This window comes from Heterodontus francisci, chromosome 2, assembly GCF_036365525.1.
Source record: "Heterodontus francisci isolate sHetFra1 chromosome 2, sHetFra1.hap1, whole genome shotgun sequence".
Taxonomy (NCBI): domain Eukaryota; kingdom Metazoa; phylum Chordata; class Chondrichthyes; order Heterodontiformes; family Heterodontidae; genus Heterodontus; species Heterodontus francisci.
In genome coordinates this window covers 182,093,999-182,117,528 of record NC_090372.1, presented here as the reverse complement: position 1 = coordinate 182,117,528, position 23,530 = coordinate 182,093,999, and the positions used below count along the sequence as shown (strand labels likewise).

At 41.3% G+C, this 23,530-nt stretch overlaps 1 protein-coding gene across 3 annotated transcripts in view; it reads left to right on the top strand.

Moving 5' to 3' along the window:
• The window catches only part of LOC137349171 (enhancer of polycomb homolog 1-like), a 271,229-nt gene that overhangs the window by 220,887 nt on the left and 26,812 nt on the right, over positions 1-23,530 (top strand). For all 3 annotated transcript variants that reach the window (XM_068014602.1, XM_068014589.1, XM_068014592.1), the window contains 2 exons: positions 2,476-2,624; positions 3,556-3,911. In XM_068014602.1, coding sequence (XP_067870703.1) covers positions 2,476-2,624; positions 3,556-3,911 — 505 coding nt within the window. The remainder of the gene's footprint in view (positions 1-2,475; positions 2,625-3,555; positions 3,912-23,530) is intronic.

Here is a 23,530-nt window from a genome sequence, read left to right as displayed (position 1 = left end):
TTGCTAGGGCTCCTTGATGCCATACGGTCAAATGTTGCCTTGGTGTCAAGGGCAGTCACTCTGCTCATCTCTGGAGTTGAGCTCTTTTGTCCATGTTTGGACCAAGGCAGTAATGAGGTCAGGAGCTGTGGCCCTGGCGGAACCCAAACTGAGTGTCACTGAGCAGGTCATTGCTAAGCAAGTGCAGTTTGATAGCACTGTTGCTGACCCCTTCCATCACTTTGTTGATGATCGGGAGTGGACTGACGGGACAGTAATTGGCTGGGTTGGATTTGTCCTACTTTTGGTGCACAGGACATACCTGGGCAATTTTCCACATTGCAGGGTAGATGCCAGTGTTGTAGCTGTACTGGAACAACTTGACTAGGAGCACACCTAGTTCTGGAACACGTCTAAAATACTATTGCCAGAATCGGAGTGGAGTGAATCAGATTGGCTAAAGACTGGCACCTGTGATGCTGGGGACCTCAGGAGGAGGCCGAGACGGATCATCCACTTGGCACTTCTGGCTGAAGATGGATGCAAATGCTTCAGCCTTGTCTTTTGTACTGATGTGCTGGGCTCCCCCACCGTTGAAGATAGGGATGTTTGTGGAGCCGCCTCCTCCTCAGTTGTTTAATTGTCCACCACCATTCATGACTGCATGTGGCAGGACTGCAGAGCCTAGATCTCTTCTGTTGGTTGTGTAATCGCTTAGCCCTGTCTATTGCATGCTGCTTCTGCTGTTTGGCATGCATGTAGTGCTGTGTTGTAGTTTCACCAGGTTGACACCTCATTTTTAGGTATCCTGGCACGCTCTCCTGCACTCTTCATTGAACCAGGATTAGTCCGCCGGCTTGATGATGGTAGAGTGGGGGGATATGCTGAGCTGTGAGGTTACAGACTGTTGTTGAATACAATTCTGCTGCTGCTGATGGCCTGCAGAGCCTCATGGCTGCCCAGTTTTGAGTTGGTAGATCTGTTTGAAATCTATCACATTTAGCACAATGGTAGCGGCACACGATGCATCTTCCACTCAAACCAATAAAAAGAAGAAAAATCTATGTATAGGTGTTACATCTAGTGCATGTTTTGTCCATCACCCTTGGGTATGATGCCTAAAGCACGACAGTTTGTCATTACGCAAATCTCTGGACTGCTTAGCTGAGATTACAATTCATAAAATGGCTATAAATTACAATTGAACAAGTAGGGAGCATACCAATCATTAAGCAGGATGAAAATAACGAATTGTGAATTTCAAAGTAGCTACAAACCAAAGATGGGCAGTTAGCAAAAAAAACCCAATCAAATCATATGTTGTGATTATTTTAGACTACCAACTTGGGTTCCCCATTAAGCTGAGGATTCAACGTACAATTACACTTCTGTGTTTTGGAATGCCTATAGCGTTTTCTTATTATTTGAGAAAGCTGCAAAAGGATTGCCAAAGCCATTGCACTGCTTGAAAAGAAAAGTTTCAAGACTGCATTTACAGAGAATACGGAAGCCCATTTTTACATTTGCAGAGCTGTGGGGAAAGAACAGACATGTGACACGGGCATAATAAACTGAATAGCCTCCTTTTTGTGCTGTACAATTCTATGGAAAGACTCACCTAGTGTAGGCTAAAATACTCAGCATGCACAATTTCCCTACAACTCATTTGTTTTTAATAGCAAGAGTGATGGGTGTCAGAACAACCCAGAATCTGTTCTTTGTAAGCCTCACCCATCCTGCATACCTATTAATTGATGGAGAATTTCTGCAGATGAAAGTAATCAGCAATGTTTAGGAGAAGTTAATTTGTTTTCTTTGTATAAAACATCAAATTAGGGTACAGTATGAATTCTGTTTTTTTTCCCCTGAGGTAACTTTATCCTGGTTGTCTCCCACAACTACAGTTAACAGGTACAGTGAGACAGTGCAGGTGAGGTGAAAACAAACCAGTGGGCAGTAGGTTGAGCTCGATGGGCACATCTTTGTATTGTGTAATGCATTTTAAGTGATTACACTAGATGCATTGCTTATCTCAAAATGAAAGTCAGTTGAGATTACTTTCAAATCTAAGTATACCATTATTGAGCTTCAGATGTTTTATATAGTGAATCTAACATAGTAAATGCAAGTTATTTAGAAGGAATTTCTGAATAAAAGCCCTGAACTTGAAATGGATTTTCCCTTCCCATCCTCTCTGCTGTAACTGTAGAAGATCTGTTGCAATATTTTGAAATGTATTCAACAGAGCAAAACTCATAGTATAGAGTCCTGAGATATAATCTTTAATATTTCTGCATTTGAGCTATGTAAATTGCTTGTATAATATGTGATTGAAAAAGGCTCCTGTATTCTCTGTAAATGCTGTGTTGACACAAATAATATGAACATTATTATGTTCAAAGGAGGAAGTAATAGATGTTGCATTACTGGGAGAGGAAGCATTTCTCAGCTACAAATATTCATTCCCGTGAATATTTTTTATTTTCTCTCTCTCAGCCTCGCTTGGACCAAACAGGGAACTGGCCATGGTGTAGTCCAGAAGAGGGAGGGTTAGGAGATGTTCGCTACAGATACTGCCTCACTACACTGACTGTACCCAGGAGGTGTATTGGTTTTGCACGAAGGCGTGTTGGACGAGGTGGAAGGTCAGTAAGCATAGTTGATTACTTTAAACTGCTTGTATAAAAGGTTTTCATAGAAGTAGTTGATTGCAGTGTTCACTACGTTAAGCGCATCATAGAATTAAAAAGATGACTTTGCGAAATAACTTGCACTTAGAGAAATCTGGTTTTACATGTGTTTGAAATCTGGTTTTAAATGTGTTATACAGAAAGCTACTGCTTTCTAAAGGTTATTATATGCTGAAATTTATTACCATTCAAATTATTGTAATCTTAAATATACTGTAGGTAAATGATTAAGTAATAAAATGATTTGATTTCTTGGAACCTTGCTCCCCTAAGTTCAGTTGTTTCTCAGTACAGGTGTTGTCACTGCCAGATAATGCATTGGGATTGTGAGACAGATAAGTTAATGCGATTGATTGTAGGGGAATGTTGTAAGTGTAGGGGACTGGGGTCTTGCTTGTAGAACATCACGATGTGCTAACTTTTAGGTATGTCATATGCAGTATTTAGTGATTTTGCCATTCTGTCAGTAGTAGAGAACATTGTAATGTCATTAATAGTGTTTTTCTAATGGAGTGACAGATCCAACTGTTAATACAACTACCTGTAACATTATAAGTCTTACTGTCAGATTCCTTGATGGGGCATGTCATTTGCAAAGCAATTCTATTTAAACAATTGAAATAATAGAGAAAAATTATTTTGAGTTCAACATCATTATAGTGGAAATGGGCAATGAAATCAATTTTGTATTGATTCCTAAATTTGTCTATTAATTTTATGCATCTGTGGTAATTTGTTGCTGTCACAACTTTTAGTTTTAAATGAAGAAACTGTTAGCGTTGTTTAAATATTTGCTGACTTCTGGTAGAATTCTTTTAATCATATGCCGAATTCAGATTCACTAACGCCTGAAGTTCATAAATTCTCTCTCTTCCTCCAATTGTAGAAGTTTGTTGGACCGAGCGCATACGGAAAATGACGTTGTTCTTCATCAGTTGGATCCTGAGATACTCTCTTCCCCACCCCACTCTCCATTTAATGAATTTGCCAATACCTCACAAATAAATACCTCGGATCGCCCCTCTAGAGACCTCGCTCAGATTCTAGCAAACATTAAGGCATGCCGGTGGCGGCATTTCAGACCCCGGTCACCACCTCTTCAGGACAATGATGGTGATGAACTCTTCTCCCGAAAGCTGTATCGGGGTGTAAATCGAATCGTAACAGCACAACCTGGGACCCAGCCATGTAGTACCTCTGTCTCCAGCAAAAGCAGTGGCACTGGTTCAACACAGAATAGTGGTATGTGCTGTGATTACTCGAACAGTAATTTATCCAATATAAATGTGATTGCAGTGCAATTCAGGCACATAATATTGTATTATGCTGAGAAACCAATGACTGGGTTAAATACAGCTGCCTGCAAGGTCTGTCTTATTTAGTATACTTCAGAAGATGCTAACATATAAATTAGCTATCACTACATGGAAGTTTGAACATATATACAACGCTTTTTAACGTGCTGTCACATAAAGCATATGAAAATACTAGATAAACCTGAAGCAGAAATTATTCATTATTTTTCAGTGCTTTATTTCTTGGCTGCTTGATTCCTTTGCAGAAATATAAATGGAAATTAAAAGTTAAATTTTCCAAGAGTAGCTGTTTTTCTCTACTTTTAGGAACCATGAAATTTGCATAGCAATGAATACTGTCAAAGACATTCTTTGGTAGGTTTTAAGCTTGCACTGAAACAGTGGAAAACAAAGGACTTTTTTCTCCTGGTAAAATCCACCATTATAATTTCAGTGCTTATATGATGGTTGTGAGCTCCAGTTATTGGAATACAGATTGCTCTTTTCCCATGTACTGTTTAATTATCGGTTGAAATGTAATTTCATTTAATTGAAATATTGTGATCCTAGTAAGAACACCCAACTTGTTGCATTTAAAAAAAAAATGCAAGGTGACTTATATTGCCAAAGATAGCAAATATTACTCGAAGATGTAACCTTGCTGAATGAACAGAAGGACTGGTTAGTTAAATAATCATCAAAAGCTTTATTGTAATATGGGGAAAGTGATTGCTCAGTTAAATCTTATTTTAATATTTGACATTTTTAAACCATCTTAAAAAGAATTTGCATTTATGTGGCGCCTTTCACAGCCACCAGATGTCTCAAAGCACTTTACAGCCAATGAAGTGCTTTTTGAAATGTAATCACTGTTGTAATGCAAGACGCTTTGAATGTTGTCTAGCTGTGATTGAAGGAATTGTGTAACATACAGTCTTTGTGGAACAGTTAAGTGTCATTTCAGAGTGCATGCGAGAGTGGTAAGATAAATATTAACACTGCATTATTTATAAGGAGCTGGGGCCCAAAATTTTACAATGGGTTAGAAGCCATTCTTTTACCTGTGGGACCTGGTTCAAATCAGCCCATAGAAATGAAAGTTTTGCCTTCTGGCTGTAAAAGTCCTATGTGGTCTCTGTCCAGTTCCTAGTTGGCCAAAGCTAGCCCTGATTTAACACAGATTGGCAATGTCATTTAGGCAGCTAGTACAAGAAATTGAATTATTATTTACACTACTGCAATAAAAATTATTGTTTAAAGGTTGGGATTGAGGTATATTTTTGGGCAAAGTACAGTTAACTTTACTCTGCTTCCGACTGTTGTATCTGGTGTGGTGCCGAATTAGGAATTGCATTCTCCAGCACAAGAGTATCTCCTTTCAGTAAAAATTGTATAGCTTTGACACAGTTGGGTTTTGTGCAATAAACTGAAATGATCAAAATGTTACCTAATTCGCGAGAGGTGGGGGTAGCGTGGGTCAGGTTTGGGAAATGGACAGACTTCCAGGATGAGAAGGAAATGGAAGAATTTGGTCTGACTTAGCTTTGGGAAGGGTTGATAAATCATTGCCGTGAATGCGAATATTCCAGTCAGAAGCTAACTGGAACAGATGTTATTTATCCCAGCGATTGTATTCATTCCAGAATGCTAAGATAATTTGAGAGACATTGACCATTATTGTGAGGGAGTTATGGGAGACAGTAGTTTGGAAATGTCTAAAGTCATGTCCATGTTCAGAAAGAATGACAAAACATATGGGAAGCTATAAATCCATTAACATGTCTTCAATTCTGTGTAAAATAATGAAATTGATTATCGAGAGTACTTTGAAGATCGAAAAGAAAGACTTTCATTTATATAGCACTTTTCGCAAACTCAATGCCCCAAAACACTTTACAGCCAATGAAGTAATTTGAAGTAGAGGCCTGCTCAGGTTGGGAAATCAGAACCTGACCGAACCACAGTGGGCCCGGCCCGAATCCTTCCGATTTTACCCTGACTCGACCCGACCATCCCTTTACTTACCTTCGGACTCGGAATCTCCACGAAGCTGCAGCACATGCACGATGACGTCATAATGACGTCACTGGCTCACTGCGCAGACTTAGATTTGTCGTGGACTCCCAGCTCAGGTAAAAAAAATTTTAAATTTCAATACTTAGCAGCAGAACAATTATCGTGTGTGTCTGGCCCGGCCTGACCTGAGCCCGAAACTGTCGTCTGGTTCGGGTCAGGTAGCAGGCCTCTAATTTGAAGTATAGTCAACGTTGTAATGTAGGAAACGTGGCAGCCGATCTGCATGCAACCAGCTGCAACAAACAGCAATGTGATGATGACCAGTTAATCGGTTTTTTGTGATGTTGATTGAGGCATAAATACTGACCAGGAGACTGGGGATAACCCCTGTTCTTCAAAATAGTGCCATGGGGTATTTTATGTCCACTTGAGAGGGCAGATGGGGCCTCGGTTTAACGTCTCCTCTGAAAGGCACATCTCCGACCATATAGCATTCCGTCAGTACTGCACTGCCAGCTTTTTGATTTTTCTGCTCATTGTTGAGTAAAGAGTCATAGAGTTATGCAGCACAGAAACAGGCCCATCGTGTCTGTGCCGACCATACAGCACCCAACTATTCTAATCCCGTATTCCTGCACTTGCCCGTAGCCCTGTATGCTATGGTATTTCAAGTGGTCATCTAAATACTTCTTGAATGTTGTGAGGGTTCCTGCCTCCACCACCTCTTCAGGCAGTGCCTTCCAGATTCCAACCACCCTCTGGGTGAAAAATTGTTTCCTCAAATCTCCCCTAAACCTCTTGCCCCTTACCCTAAATTTATGCCCCCTGGTTCTTGACCCCTCCGCTAAGGGAAAAATTTTCCTCCTATCTAACCTATTAATGCCCCTCATAATCTTGTACACCTCAATCATGTCCCCCCTCAGCCTCTGCACCTTCTCCAGTGCAATCACATCCTTCCTATAGTTGTAGTATAGAGTATTCAGCATGAGTTCAGAAGATCCTGCTTGACCAGCTGACCTCAGCTTTTAAGGAACTGATGACCTGAGTGGACTGTAGAAAACCTCATGATGTGGTCCAAACAAATCTTGGGCATGATTGCTAAGTTTGCTGAAGGAGAGACAGCAATGTTAAGTCAAGTGTGGGGAGGTACTGAATGGGGCACCGCAGGGTTAATTTTGGGATCATCACTGTTTTTTTTTTACATGACTTGGACTATGAAACTGAATGCAAAATGATTAAATTTGCAGATGATGCCTAATTAGGAAAGATAGTGACGTTGCTAGGGGTCAGCTCAAATGACAATGAGCTGAACATTTTTAGCAGAGAAGATTTGAGGTTTTTAAAATCAAGTTTTGATGAATTAATAAGGAAAGATTATTTCCCAAAATCAGTAATGCGGATTCATCAATTTAAATTTGGCATAGTAAGGAAAGAGGTCAGAAGAAATTTGCGTTTGCAAAGAGTTTTTGGAGTATGGTTTGCAATAGGTGTAGTTTAGGCACAGACTATTGCATCTTCTGAAAAGAATGTGGATAAATATTTTAAGAGTTTGGAATACGGGGAGGATGCAGGTCAGTGGAATTAATTTTGAATTGCACTACCAATGAGTCAGCTCAGACATGATGGGCTGAATGGCCTTCTGCACTACAGACTTCGGTAGTGCCGCCTAACTAATTTGATCGTTTTTATCTTGTCATCAGCTTTTGATATTGGCCTGCACTATGGGGTTATGGCCCTTTTTAACTTGGGTTTTTGCAATTAAAAAAAAGTTGTGGTGTTAAATGCTGCTGCTACAAATTCAAGTTTGTTGTAGTTCTCTTCTTGGGTTCAGTGACATCAATTGTTCCTGTAAGTGGATCGCAAACCCCTTGCATGCTGGAGTTGACTCTCTGTAATATCTATTTTTATAATAGCATATCAAGACAATGTAAGAGTTTCCCTTGACATACAAACTGAATATCTTGTCTTTCACACGTGCATACCTCTCCAGTCCTTTTAAATACAGACCAAAAAAATCTTAGTAGAACAAGTCCAAATATGAGCCATTAAGCTGCTTTATTTCACAGCCAGTTGAACATATAAGGCAACAGATGTGATCGGGCTCACTTAATTCAGTCAGTATTATTTCTCTTTGCATAAAAAATGCAAAATAATGAACATGCCATCCTTCCCTGCATTATTCGGTTGTCTTGCGTTACTTCGACACACAACTTCAAAATACTTCCTTAAATTGTAACCTTTGGACCTGACTGTCTTAGCAGCTTCTGTAGTAAAAACCTGACCACCATTGACCATATTTTTCCCCTTTATTAATTCTGACCCCAGGAAACAAGAAACTTAGCAAACAATTGCAACTGTTAAACTCAAATGAATGGAGTTATCTTACCAAAATACCGGTGAACATTTATTTTAACATGCATTGCCTGAAGTACGCTGGCAGCCACCCTGATTAAATCCTCATCTACATTGTCCAATTTCCTACTCCCCTGTCCTGTGAGTTTTAGCCTATTGAGAGTTCAGTTTGTTAATATTAGGATGCTTTATGTATTACACCAAGGTTCCTGTGTGATGGCTTAGAATTGCATAGAAATTGGAATATAAAAACAAGTTTGTGTTGGGGTATATCCTCCACACCTGTAGTAGTCCTAATCCCATGCTTCCATCCTGTTTCTATATTCCTTTATTCCCTTTTCCTCCGACCACCTATCTAATCTTTACAGGTCAACATGGTCTCTGCTTCAATCACACTCTGGTACAGTATTGTATTTCACAGTCTCTCAGTCCTCTGCATGAAAAAAAATAAATCTATGTTCCCTTATTCTAGACCCCTCAACCACTGGAAAATCTTATCGTTTTGCACTCCTTTTATCAACTTGCCCAATAATCTGGCAAGATTCTTTCTTTGTATTTGTAGTTCCTCATACCAGGCAGCATCATTTCTGTTGTGTGAAGCCCAAAACTACACTGTTGCAGATATTCACTGTTAACGTTTCGAATTTTATATTCTGTTTGTTGCACAGAAAAAAATACTGGGTTTTATAATAGCCTTACTAGGAGTGCTGCTTTTTCTTGAGGAAATCCTTCTACTGTTTCACGTCACCCAGCTGTTCCCCCATTACTTGCATTTTTTTCGGTCACCATGTTTTTGCTAGCATTGAATGACATGTAACTTATTAGACTGTTCAACCATCTGGTCGTTATCCACTTGCAGCTTCCTTCGGCCCTCAGAATTAATTACTCAAGCTCCTATTGTAGCATCATCTGCAAATTTGGGCACCATCACCTCTAAACTTATTTCTAAATTATCGATGTCCACAGTGGATAGGTGAGCCCAGGCCTGGACAATACCCTACCCACTTCCAACCAATCTAAGAAATTCCCCTCCGCTGTTCTGTTTTCTCCCTTCTAACCAGTTTTTAATCCCAATTTGTTTCTACTCTTCCAATTCCATTCCTCTTAATCATTTTCAGTAATCTTTTACTGAAAGCTTTATGAAAGTCCATGTACACGAGATACATTGTATTTCCCCACCAGCTATATGTCACCTCAAAGTACTATCAAATTTGTCAGGTACAATCTTGCTTTCTGATTTCTGTTTTGGTTGCTTTTTTTTCTTCTTGAATACTTAGTAATTTCTTGTATCAATTTTTTTTAAATCGCATATCAGACCAATTGGCCTGTAATTAAACTGAGTTTGCTCTGTCTCCCAGTTTGGAAATGGGTGTTAGATTTGACAGTATCCAGTCCTCTGGCGCACATTCTCAATGAAACTCTAAAATATAATTTCCAGGGCCTCTGTTTGGAATTTATTTAGAACTTTAGAACATTACAGCGCAGTACAGGCCCTTCGGCCCTCGATGTTGCGCCGACCTGTGAAACCATCTGACCTACACTATTCCATTTTCATCCATGTGTCTATCCAATGTCCACTTAAATGCCCTTAAAGTTGGCGAATCTACTACTGTTGCAGGCAGGGCGTTCCACGCCCTTACTACTCTCTGAGTAAAGAAACTACCTCTCACATCTGTCCTATATCTATCACCCCTCAACTTGAAGCTATGTCCCCTCGTGTTTGCCATCACCATCCGAGGAAAAAGACGCTCACTATCCACCCTATCTAACCCTCTGATTATCTTATATGTCTCTATTAAGTCACCTCTCCTCCTCCTTCTCTCCAACGAAAACAACCTCAAGTCCCTCAGCCTTTCCCCGTAAGACCTTCCCTCCATACCAGGCAACATCCTAGTAAATCTCCTCTGCACCCTTTCCATAGCTTCCACATCCTTCCTATAATGCGGTGACCAGAACTGCACGCAATACTCCAGGTGCGGTCTCACCAGAGTTTTGTACAGCTGCAGCATGACCTCGTGGCTCCGAAACTCGACCCCCCTACTAATAAAAGCTAACACACCATATGCCTTCTTAACAGCCCTATTAACCTGGTTAGCAACCTTCAGGGATTTATGCACCTGGACACCAAGATCTCTCTGTTCATCTACAGTACCAAGAATCCTCCCATTAGCCCAGTACTCTGCATTCCTGTTACTCCTTCCGAAGTGAATCACCTCACACTTTTCCGCATTAAACTCCATTTGCCATCTCTCAGCCCAGCTCTGCAGCCTATCTATGTCTCTCTGTACCCGACAACATCCTTCGGCACTATCCACAACTCCACCGACCTTAGTGTCATCTGCAAATTTACTAACCCACCCTTCTACACCCTCTTCCAGGTCATTTATAAAAATGACAAACAGCAGTGGCCCCAAAACAGATCCTTGCGGTACACCACTAGTAACTAAACTCCAGGATGAACATTTGCCATCAACCACCACCCTCTGTCTTCTTTCAGCTAGCCAATTTCTGATCCAAAGCTCTAAATCACCTTCAACCCCATACTTGCGTATTTTCTGCAATAGCCTACCGTGGGGAACCTTATAAAACGCCTTACTGAAATTCATATACACCACATCCACTGCTTTACCCTCATCCACCTGTTTGGTCACCTTCTCGAAAAACTCAATAAGGTTTGTGAGGCACGACCTACCCGTCACAAAACCGTGCTGACTATCTCTAATGTACTTATTCTTTTCAAGATGATTATAAATCCTGTCTCTTATAACCTTTTCCAACATTTTACCCACAACCGAAGTAAGGCTCACAGGTCTATAATTACCAGGGCTGTCTCTACTCCCCTTCTTGAACAAGGGGACAACATTTGCAATCCTCCAGTCTTCCGGCACTATTCCTGTCGACAATGACGACATAAAGATCAAGGACAAAGGCTCTGCAATCTCCTCCCTAGCTTCCCAGAGAATCCTAGGATAAATCCCATCTGGCCCAGGGGACTTATCTATTTTCACACTTTCCAAAATTGCTAACACCTCCTCCTTGTGAACCTCAATCCCATCTAGCCTCGTAGCCTGTTATTTCTCATTTGATTTTCCTCAGGTTCTTCACGCATCCAGTTGGATCACTCATGTTTTGGCCTCCTTTAGATAAGCTATATTCTCTGATTTTACTTTTATTGATTATAGTAAATCCTTAACTCAGTTTTAACCAATTCAGAATATATCTCCTCAATTTTGTAAACACAAACAAAATACTTGAGTATCCTTACCAATTTCCACTTATCCTCTATTAACTCATTAACCTCTCCTCACATTTGGTAATACTGGAATACTGTTTTTAATGTTTCATACTTGTTTCTTTGATTTATCTTAACCTCTTAATTTCTCCTTTTTATTGTACCTATCTGCTCCACATGCCCTCTCCCTCAGTATTTTTGTTTGTAACTACCCACTGCATTTTGAAATTCAGAGTAATAGTATGTATTCTGCAACTTTGCAATGTCTGTTGGAAAAATATCCCATTGTTGATCTACAATCCTGTGTGCCAATTTCTCTTTCAAGCTTGCTTCAACTAGCTCGCTCATTCTAAAAATCTGCCCCATTCCTTTCTAGTTCCCTTGTACTAACGTGCCATTTTCTTTGGATCTAAACATCATATTTGGTCACTGCCCAAGATGTTCATCTATACTTAACTCATTTCAAAATATGACATCTACAAACATCCACGTAGAAACTTTATATTTGACCCCATGATTTAACACGATTTGTACCCTAGAACAAAACTGCAGCATTGTTTTTAAATAAAGTCTAACTTACTAAAAAAAAATAACCCTGCAGAATACACTGGGTTGTCAGTGTAGTCCGTGCATTTTTAAAAATTAATTCGCAGGATATGGATGTTACTGGCGAGACCATCATTTATTGCCCATCCCCAATTGCTGTTAAGATGGTGATGAGCTTCCTTCTTGAACCACAGCAGCCTGTATGGTGAAGGTACACAACATTGCTATTAGGCGAGGGAGTTCCAGAATTTTTGACCCAGCAACAATGATGGAATAACAGTATTTTCAAGTCAATTTGCTGTATAACTGAAGGGAACATGCCAGTGGCAGTGTTCCAGTGTGCTGGCAGGCCTTGTACTTTAAGGTGATAGAGGTCACTTATTTGGGAGGTGATGTCAAAGGAGCCTTGGCACATTGTTGCAGTGCATCATGTGGGTAGTGCACACTGCAGACATAATGCACTAGTGATGGACGATATGAATATTTAAGGTACATGGAATGCCAGTCAAGTGGGCTGCTTTGCCCTGGGTGGTGTTGAGCTTCTTGAATGCTGTTGGAGCTGCACTCATCCAGGCATGTGAAGAGTATTCCATCACACTCCAGACTTGTGCCTTGTAGATGGTGGAAAGGCTTTGGGTTGTCAGGAGGCTTCTGAACTCTTGTAGTCACAGTATTTATATGTCTGGTGAGTTGATGTTGGTGGGGGATTTGGCAATGGTAATGCCATTGAATGTCATGGGGAGGTGGTTAGGCCATGTCTTGTTGGAGATAATTATTGCCTGGCACTTGTATGCCATGAATGTTACTTGCTACTGATCAGTTCAAGCCTGAATGCTGTCCAGGTCTTGCTGCATGTGTGCATGGACTGCTTCATTATCTGAGGAGTTCTGAATGCAATTGAACACTGCAATCATCAGTGAACATCTCCACTTCTGACCTTATGATGGAGGGAAGGTTATTGATGAAGCAGCTGAAGATAGTTGGGCCCTGATGAGCTCTTACAAATGGGACTGAGATGATTGGCTTCCAACAACCACAACCATCCCTTTGTGATAGGTATGACTCCAGCCAATGGAGAGTTTTCCTCCTGATTCCCATTGACTTCAATTTTAAAAGAATTCCTGATGCTACACTTGGTCTGATGCTGCCTTGATGTCAAGGGCAGTCACTCTCACCTCACCTCCAGAATTCAGCTCTCTTATTCATGGTTTTGCTAAGGCTGTAATGAGGTCTAGAGCTGAGTATTTGGTGAGCAGGTGCTGTTTGATCGCAATGCCAGCGATCCTTTCTGTCACTTTACTGACTTAAATTGAACATACACTGGGGTGATAATTAGCTGGATTGAGTTTGTCTTATTTGTTTGTGGACAAGACATACCTGGGCAATTTTCTATTTTGTCGGGTAGATGCCAGAGTTGTAGCTGTACTGGAACAAGATGGCTGGAGGCGCCGATAGTTCTGGAGCAGAGATCTTCAGCACAGCCAGTACATCACTAAGGCCCATAGTTTCCTGATGGTGGGGACCTCAGGAGGAGGTTGCGATGGATCATCCACTTGGCACTTCTGACTGAAGATGGTTGCAGCCTTGTCTTCTGCAGTTGCTTGCTTGGCTCCACCATCATTGAAGATGGGGGTGTTCACTAAGCCACCACCTCCCATTAGTTGCTTAATTGTCCACCATCATTCATGACTACATATGGAAGGACTGAAGAGCTTTGATATGATCCGTTGGTTGTGGGATCACCTAGCTGTGTCTATAGCATGCTTGTTACGACAAGGTGAGAAGAGGTCTAGGGGTTCCCTCTTAGCCTTTGCCTGGTTTAACCGTAATAGGGTTTGATTTTAGAAACACCGTGTTTTTAGCTCCCCCTCAGTGAATCCTTGTTCGCTGCTCCAATTGTAAGGCAAAGAAATCAGACAGGTTTCCTTAGATTTAAACAAGAAAGGTGAAAGTTTATTGACCTTAAACTCTAATCCGGCTAACAACTACGAATATGCGACGCGACCATGCCAGCATGCAAACGTGATAAACACACACTAAGATAGAGACAGAAAAAGTAGAAAGGAAGAAAAGAAATATTGGGATTATAATTACAGCCCTTTGAGTTCTTTAGTTGCTGCTAAGTCCTGCTGTTCGTTGGGGCCCAGTTCACGCTTCGACTTGTTTCGATGTCTGAGTCTTTTCTCTCTTGAGGTTTACTTGTCTTCCGTCGGTGCAGTGGCTTGGGGGAAAGCAAGAGAGAGACAGCCAGGGGAGAGAGGCTTCCTTGTTCTAACTTCAGTTGCAAACTGCCATCTGTTCCTTTCTGTGTGGCACAATCCAGGTTGGCCAGCAGGTTAGTCATGTGACTAACTGGCTTAACCATTCCTGCGTTTGTGGATTTCAAAGCTCTTTGGGGGTTGCGGGGTGTGTATCTTTAGTGAGCACCAGGATGAGGGAAAAGCTACTTGACTTTGTCCTCACCAATCTACCTGTCGCAGATACAACCACCCATGACAGTATTGGGAGGAGTGACTACTGTGCGGTTCTTGAAGGACACTCTACTTTATGTTGTGTGGCACCACTCTGCTAAATGGGATGGATTCAGAACAGATCTAGCAGCTCAAAACTGGACACTTATGACATGCTGTGTGTCGTCAGTAGCAGAATTGTATTCCACCACAATCTATAACTTCATGGCCCAGCTGATCCTTCACTCCAGCATTACCATCAAGCCAGGGGACCAATCCTAGTTTGATGATAAGTGTAACAGTGTGCCAGGAGCAGCACCAGGCATATCTAAAAATAAGGTGCCAAACTGGTGAAGTGACAAAAACAGAAACACATGCATACTAAAACAGCAGAAGCAGCATTGTCATACAGACCTCCCCCAACCTGCCAAGAATGAGGCATATTAATTTTGTCATATGAACATCAATTTTAAACCGCTGCTGGAGTGAAGAAATTACTTGTTTCAAGATGACCAGACACTTGGCTGCATTACCCAGACCAATCTCTGTTAATTGAATCCGTGAGCAATTCTTTTGTCTCTCCAAGCACTGTCTCTTTAGTATGCAAATGTTCTTCCAGCCAAGTGTCTAAAACAGCTTCTGCTGTTTTAGCATGCATGTTTCTGTTTTTGTAGCTTCACCAGTTTGGCACCTTATTTTTAGATATGCCTGGTGCTGCTCCTGGCACACTCTGTTACACTTGTCATCAAACTAGGATTGGTCCCCTGGCTTGATGATAATGCTGGAGTGAAGGATTAGCTGGGCCATGAAGTTATAGATTGTGGTGGAATACAATTCTGCTACTGATGACACACGGCATGTCATGTGTCCAGTTTTGAGCTGCTAGATCTGTTCTGAATCCATCCCATTTAGCAGAGTGATGGTGCCACACAACACAAAATAGTGTCCTTCAAGAACCGCACAGTAGTCACTCCTCCCAATACTGTCATGGGCGGTTGTATCTGCGACAGGTAGATTGGTGAGGACAAAGTCAAGTAGCTTTTCTCTCATGCTGGTTCTATCACTACCTGCTACAGGCCCAGTGTGGCAGCCACGTCCTTTAGGACTGTACCAGCTTGGTCAATACGGTTGTTACCATGCCACTCCTGGTGATGGGCTTTGAAGTCCTCCACCTAGAGTGCATTCTGTACCCTTGCTTCAGTACTGCTTCCAAGTGGTGTCAATCATGGAGGGGTACTGATTCATCAGCTGAGGGAGGGTGGTAATCAGCAGGAACTTTCTATGTCCTTGTTAGATCTGATGACGTGAATGGGATATCATGGGGCCCAATCTATTCAATGTTGAGGACACCGAGGGCCACTCCCTCCTGCCAATGGAACAAGACTTACTCGGGTAGTGAAGGAGGAGTCTGGGGTGTTGACTGAAAGGTATAATTCTGAGCTTATAACTGTCGGGCTTGTGTCTGTGGGACAGCGTTCCAACTTTTGGCAGAAGTCTCCACATGTTAGTAAGGAAGATTTGCAAGGGTGACTGAGCTGGGTGTGCCTTTGCCTTGACCGAGTCCAGTGCCTAGGTGGTCCATTCCATTTTATTCCTAAAGGTTTTTGTAGTGGCTTTGATAAAACTGGCTTGCTAGGTCATTATAGACAGTTGAAAATCTCATGCCAAAGAACTGCATTTGTCCTCAGCTGCTCTAAACTAGTGGTGTTAATACTAACTGAATGGACCTGCAGAGTACAAGCCCCAAAACATCTGTAAAATTGAAGGTAGTAATCAAATTTGATTTATTCAGTTGCAAAAAATGGTGTTCCTGATCACATGCCTTTTATTGTGCTATTTGCTGGTTAATCTTGGATTTAGTCATGAATAATTACAATATGGCTTTAGCTCAGCGGTCCACTTACCTGTGTGTCTGAACATTTGAGTTGAAGTGCCACTGCAAATTTGAATGCTAAAATTTAGGTTAGTTTCCAGTACAGTACTGAGGGATTGCTGCGCTGTCAGAGGTGCCAACTTTCAATGAGACTTTAAACCAAGGCCCATCTGCCCTCTTGAAGAAGAGCACTTCTCCCCAGTGTCCTTGAAAATATTTATCCCCCACCAACATCACTAAAAACAAATTATCTGGTAGTTATCACATTGCTGTTTGTGGGAGTTTGCTGTACGCAAATTGGCTGTCACATTTCCTACATTGCAACAGTGACTGCACTTCAAAAGTACTTCACTGACTGTAAAGCAGTTTGGAATGTCTTGAGATTGTGAAAGATGCTACATAAATGTAAGTTTGTTTTTAGTGTTACAAATTCCTTTTTCTCTCTCTCCTTTTGCAATCCCTTTCTAAGTTATCACTTGGTTAGATTGATCTACGTAATCACATTATGAAGATGTTAAAACAGCAAATAACGAGGAACACTGACTGCAGAGACCTTTCCACAAGTGTCTGTGTCTTCCCTTATTTATCTTTGGTATTGAGAATGAGCTTCAACTTTGCATTGGATGTTTTGCTAGCTGTATTTAATATATTGAAGGAAATTAACATTTACATCCGAGCGTTATTGATCTTGCATAATGTACATTATCTTGGAAGCTGGACCTCAATGGCTGTATACTGTTTCCTGTGCCTTTTTTTTTTATTGTTCCTATATTTTTCAGAGGTGAGGAGTCGGTAGTGAATAGTATGCTACTGGAAGAGTTTTACAGTTTAATTTTAATTGGACACAAGTGTTGCCTTTTTTAGTAGGTTGTGTTAACTTTCAATATTGCTCTTCATGTATGTAATGAAGTCTGCAAATTTGAACATTACCCATACTTCTAGTATGTGTTAAAATTCATGTATGCCATGTAAGAATCACGGAAACATTTTTTTAAAACTCTGTGCCCCGCAGTGTCAATTTTCATAATTGAGATTGGCCAAGTGGCTAGATCAGTAAATATATTCACTGCCAACAGAATTCTACCTAAGTTAATTCATTTTCTAAATTTTGCATTCGGTACTGCATATAGAGGGCCTGTTCATGTGAGCACGATTTGCCTGTTATACATGGTGGCCAGTAGTGAAGCCAAAACTGTGTCCCCAATATCAACTAAATTTAACAGCACACCACAAAAAGATGACCAAAAGCAATAGATAGTAACATAATCAAAACACATTCTGTATGCAGATTATTTTTCACACATGTCTTCAGCAAGCCCACAAGAAGGGCTTGCAGCAGTGGCCGGAATTCTAGAGGCTTTAAAAAGTAATGCCCTTTTGTTAAGCTTCAAGAAATGTTTATTTCTGTGAGGGATGATTAACTGAGAAATGCTCAAAATGAAAGTCCTGCTTGCAAGCAATGAGAACTTAATGACAGGTTATCGCGAAGCGCAGAACTGTCGAGCAGCATCTTTATAATTGGCGCCTATGGTAATAGGAAATAATTGGCATCCAGATTAGTTGTTTTGATTAAGTGACTACCTTGCCTGCAGAAAATCAAAATCATATGACTCTTCTGGAGGATTATGTTGATGTAAGTACTTCACGTTGTGTGGATTTTATTGTGGAAATGAGTAGTGTTTTCTGAACTAAGGTTCCTTCTACTTATCAGCTTTCATCTTCTTAGACATGAGATTAATTTGAGACTATAGAGTAACTACCAGAAGATGGAGTATTTCTTGATGATCAGTGGAATAGTAGCTGGGGACTCTTAACTGTTCCAGTTGTGTCCTGAATTCGACTCTGGTAACTGCAAGAGCATGGAGACTTTCAGCTGTTAGCTTAGAGTACCAGTTGTTGACAGATTTTTCAGATTCTCGTGAATACTCCAGCAAACGTGGTTGTGGAATTGATGGTTTATTTGTGTTGGCTTAATGTACTTCCGTAAACCACTTTTTCCTTCTTTGTTCTAAAGAGATATACATTGCAAGTATGGTATTCGCCCATTTACTAGGTTTATTTTACATATGGAAAGTCCGTAGTGTACACGTACCATGTGCAAGAGAATCTTTAGTCTTCCATGAGTACAGTTAGTACATCACTACAATGGACAGTTTCAGCAAAATTGCGAACTATTGATGTTTTCTATTTTGCAAGACTCTAGAGCATGTTCTGGGACTGTTTTGTGAAATAAAACATCCATTCGCACACAGGGATAGGCACCACGGACATTTGACACAATTATTGACTTGGGCATGGGGGCAATTAATCTGTATATAAAGTGTATAGTCAACCTAATGCAATCAAAACACAACCCGATTTAAAACGCATTTCTCCCTATCTAGTGAGTACCTGGCATTTTTTTGCTTGCACAAGTAGTCAGTGTCTGCTCAGGCACTTGATGTAGCGATGCGGAGAATGCGGATCAATGTCCATCTGTCAGGTGTGATCTTGATCTCTTTCACCCCCCCCCCCCTTCCCCCACACTCTCTTTTTCCCCCCCCCCCCCCCTCGCTCTCCCACTCCTCGCTCTCCCACCCCCCCCCCCCTCCCAGCTGCTTTGTGATTGGTCAGCTTTTGTAAAAAAAATCACAGCTGTCAGTTTCACAGCTGACAGGTGCTGGGAGCAGCAACAGCGGCTTCTGAACTCGGGACTACTCTGTGGTTTTCCTGAGCTTTTTTTTAAAAACAAAAATCGAACCCACTGGAAAAACCCGTGTGTGAATGGATTTTATTTCACAAAACAGTCCCAGAACATGCTCTAGAGTCTTGCAAAATAGAAAGCATCAATAGTTAGCAATTTTGTTGATACTGTCCATTGTAGTGATGTGATTTTTTTTCCAAGACTGTCTTGTCTGGAAAGCAGAGCCAATGGGAAACTTCTCATTCCTGAAATTACCAGTCACAAACCTCAGTTGTTTACCACAGACCCCAGTGTCCGTGTACGGCCACTTTGCCGTCCCTTGTTCACTCGGGAATCTTCTGGCTTGTTGCGCGTGTTGGCTGCTGCAGTCCTGAATTGGAGTGGGGATATCTGAGATCTGACTGGGTTGACATTGTCATCGGGTCTGGGTGGATTAAGTTTTATTCCCCTGCTGAATTCAAACACATTCTGACGTTCCCTTGGTCACCATGCAGTCTTCTAGTTGCTTTAAAAATTATAGGCATGTACAAAACATTAGATGTTTTACTTTCCAAGAGTGAGTATTAAAAGGGTACCAAAATGTTTGAGTATTTTAAATATTCTAAATTCTGTTGGGAATTGGGGTGGTCATTTTGGTTACAGAGTAACCTGTGCTGTACCACCCCTCATCTCTGCTGAAAGGGATTTCACAGTGACCAGTTATAATGCTCTAAAGGATAGTTTAAAAATGAGAATTGCATTCAGATTTGTTCAACTGGCTTAAACTTGTACAGTAAAAATAGCAGTGTAAGCTGTAAGCATGCAGACAAAATTGATCAGTTTATTTAATTGCTTGAACCCAGAATGAGTACTGCAGCATTGTAATGCATAATCCAACCCAGCTATTTGTTTTATATTATGTGATAAGATGATACAAAATGACTGGAAGAGAGGCTCACCTTTGTGAAATATGGGAAGCTCCTAACAGATTTGTAGTGCAGGGGATTTTATTTAGTCCTAAACAAATCTTTTCTTGAACAGCAGGTAAAGGAATTCACAAGAGGGAAGGCAATTATTGGTTCTAATGAGGCAGTAAGTTGAACATTCTGGGGTCTCGTGATCATAGTTAATTTTTAAGATTGTAATTAAGAAAATTGATTTCAGGAAAGCAGACTTTGAAGGGATAGAATGCTGCATGAAAGGGACTAAATGGGAAGATCTATCTCGAGGAAAGGATGCAGAAAGAAAATTGGAGTGCTTTAATGGGAGTTTATTCATGACAAAGGCGGTTAATCTCAGAAAGCAGTCGAGGAAAATAGAACTGCCATGGATTAGAAGTGTGTTATGGAAGGTATTAGGGAGAAAGGATGCATTAAATTCAGAAGGAACATATAAAAAGCAAAGAAGTAACATGAAAGAAATAGAACAGAAAATGTAAAGGAGGGTAACAAAAATATTAAGTATTCCAGAGGGGTGCAGTGGGATACTGAACTGTATACCAGAAGCACCTTTTAGCATTGAAAAGTGGGAGAAATGTCTAAGTATTCTGAGGAAAGCTCTTGTGGAAACGTTTATAAGGCAAAAGGTGAGGCTCTAAACAGTTGTAAAAATACAATATTCAACATGTTCAAACTGTCAGTTAAAAGTAGAATGATTTTCATATTTAGTCATCAAGTGAGGAGAAAAGAATGTTATATTTGTTTTCACGTTTTTGCTTTGAATGCATTATTTTGGGTTTATATTGAATGTTTTGCCAGTAATTACAGAATTATTTTGACTAATTTGATATGTATTTCATACTTGTTACATTTCATTGTTTATGTTTGTGATTAGCTCGGCCAGGAATCAAGGGTGATGATTTTTAACTTTGTGTCTGTTAATGTCCATCAATCTTTTACACTTTTAGTCTTTAGATTGTCATTATCTTTTAAGCTATCAGTAGACAGACTGGTTCATTTTTATCTGCTGTAATGTTCTTGTTTGGTTTCACTTCTCATGAGCTGTGTATTACACCAATATTTCCCAGGATTAGAGTTTTATAGTAAAGTTTAAAAATGGCCAATGCATTTGTCTGGTGTTGGCTAAGTTACGCAATCCTTATATGTTGGATCTCTGCATTGTTTTGAATTAGAAACTTGTATTTTCTTTTTGGGTTTCTTGGTCTGGTTGTGTATTCATATTTGTTGGCAGCTGGATTTGAGGTAATTTCTCATTGACATTCTATAACCAGTAATATAGTTATACAGTACAGAAACAGGCCATTCGGCCCATCGTATCTGTGCAGGCCATCAAGCACCTATCTATTCTAATCCCATTTTCCAGCACTTGTATGCTATGACGTTTCAGGTGCTCATCTAAATACTGCTTAAATGTTGTGAGGGTTCCTGCCTCTATCACCTCTTCAGGCAGTGTGTTCCAGATTCCAACCACCCTCTGGGTGAAAAACTTTTCCTCAAATCCCCTCTAAACCTCCTGCCACTTACCTTAAATCATTGCCCCCTGATTATTGACCCCTCTGCTAAAGGAAAATGTTTCTTCCTATCTACCCTATGCCCCTCATAATTTTGTATATCAGTCAGGTTTCCCCCCTCAGCCTTCTCTGCTCTAAGGAAAATGACCTAGCCTATCCAGTCTCTTCATAGCTGAAGTGCTCCAGCCCAGGCAACATCCTGGTGAATCTCCTCTGCACCTTCTCCAGTGCAATCCCATCCTTCCTATAGTGTGACGACCAGAACTGTACGCAGTACTCCAGCTGTGGCCTAACAGTGTTTTATACAGCTCCATCATAACCTCCCCGCTCTTCTATTCTATGCCTCGGTTAATAAAGGCAAGTATCTCTCATGCTTTCCTAATCACCTTATCTACCTGTGCTGCTGCCTTCACTGATCTATGGACAAGTACACCAAGGTCCCTCTGAGCCTTTGTACTTCCTATGGACCTACCATCCATTATATATTCCCTTGCCTTGTTCGTCCTCCCAAAATGCATCACTTCACACTTCTCAGGAATAAATTCCATTTGTCACTGCTCTGCCCATCTTACCAGCCCATCTATATCGTCCTGTAATGCTTTCCTCCTCACTATTTACGACACTGCCAATTTGGTGTCATCTGCGAACTTAGTGATCATACCTCCTATATTCACAACTAAATCATTAATGTACACTACAAACAGTAAGGGTCCCAGCACTGATTCCTGCAGTACACCACTGATCACAGGCTACCAATCGCACAAACAACCCGCAACCATCACCCTGTGCCTCCTGCCACTAAGCCAATTTTGGATCCAAATTGCCCTGGATCCCATGGGCTCTTACCTTCTTAACCAATCTCCTATGCGTGACCTTATCAGAAGCCTTACTGAAGTCCATGTAGACTACATCAACTGCTTTACCCTCATCTACACACCTTGTCACTTGCTCGAAAAATTCAATCAAATTTATTGGACATGATCTCCCCCGACAGAGGCAGAGTATCGTGGATAGCACGTATAGAGAGGTGGTCACACTGCAGGCACAGACTCCACAGGCAGGAAGGGAATGCGTGACCACCAGGCAGTGCAGGAATCTCCTGTGGCTATTCCCCTACAAAACAGATATACTGCTTTGGATACTGTTGGGAATGGCCTCTCGGGGGGGGGGGGTGGGTGGGTGGGGGGGGGGGGGGAAGCAGCAACAGCCCAATAGTTTGCACCTTGGTTGGCTCTGTTGCGCAGGGGAGGAGTAAAAAGTGTGGGAATGCAATAGTTGTAGGGGATTCAATTGTAAGGGGAATAGATAGGCATTTCTATGGCCGCAAACGAGACTCCAGGATGCTATGTTGCCTCCCTGGTGCTTTTTTTTTATTCATTCATGGGATGTGGGCGTCGCTGGCCATGCCAGCATTTATTGCCCATCCCTAATTAACCTTGAGAAGGTGGTGGTGAGCTGCCATCTTGAACCGCTGCAGTCCATTTGGGGTAAGTATACCCACAGTGCTGTTAGGAAGGGAGTTCCAGGATTTTGACCCAGTGACAGTGAAGGAATGGCGATATAGTTCCAAGTCAGGATGATTGTGACTTGGAGGGGAACTTGCAGGTGGTGGTGGTCCCATGCATTTGCTGCCCTTGTCCTTCTAGTTGGTAGAGGTCGCAGGTTTGGAAGGTGCTGTCTAAGGAGCCTTGGTGCATTGCTGCAGTGCATCTTGTAGATGGTACACACTGCTGCCACTGCGTCGGTGGAGGGAGTGAATGTTCGTAGATGGGGTGCCAATCAAGCAGGCTGCTTTATCCTGGATGGTGTCGAGCTTCTTGAGTGTTAGGCAAGTGGAGAGTATTCCATCACACTCCGGACTTGTGCCTTGTAGATGGTGGACAGGCTTTGGGGAGTCAGGAGGTGAGTTACTCGCTGCAGGATTCCTAGCCTCTGACCTGCTCTTGTAGCCACGGTATTTATATG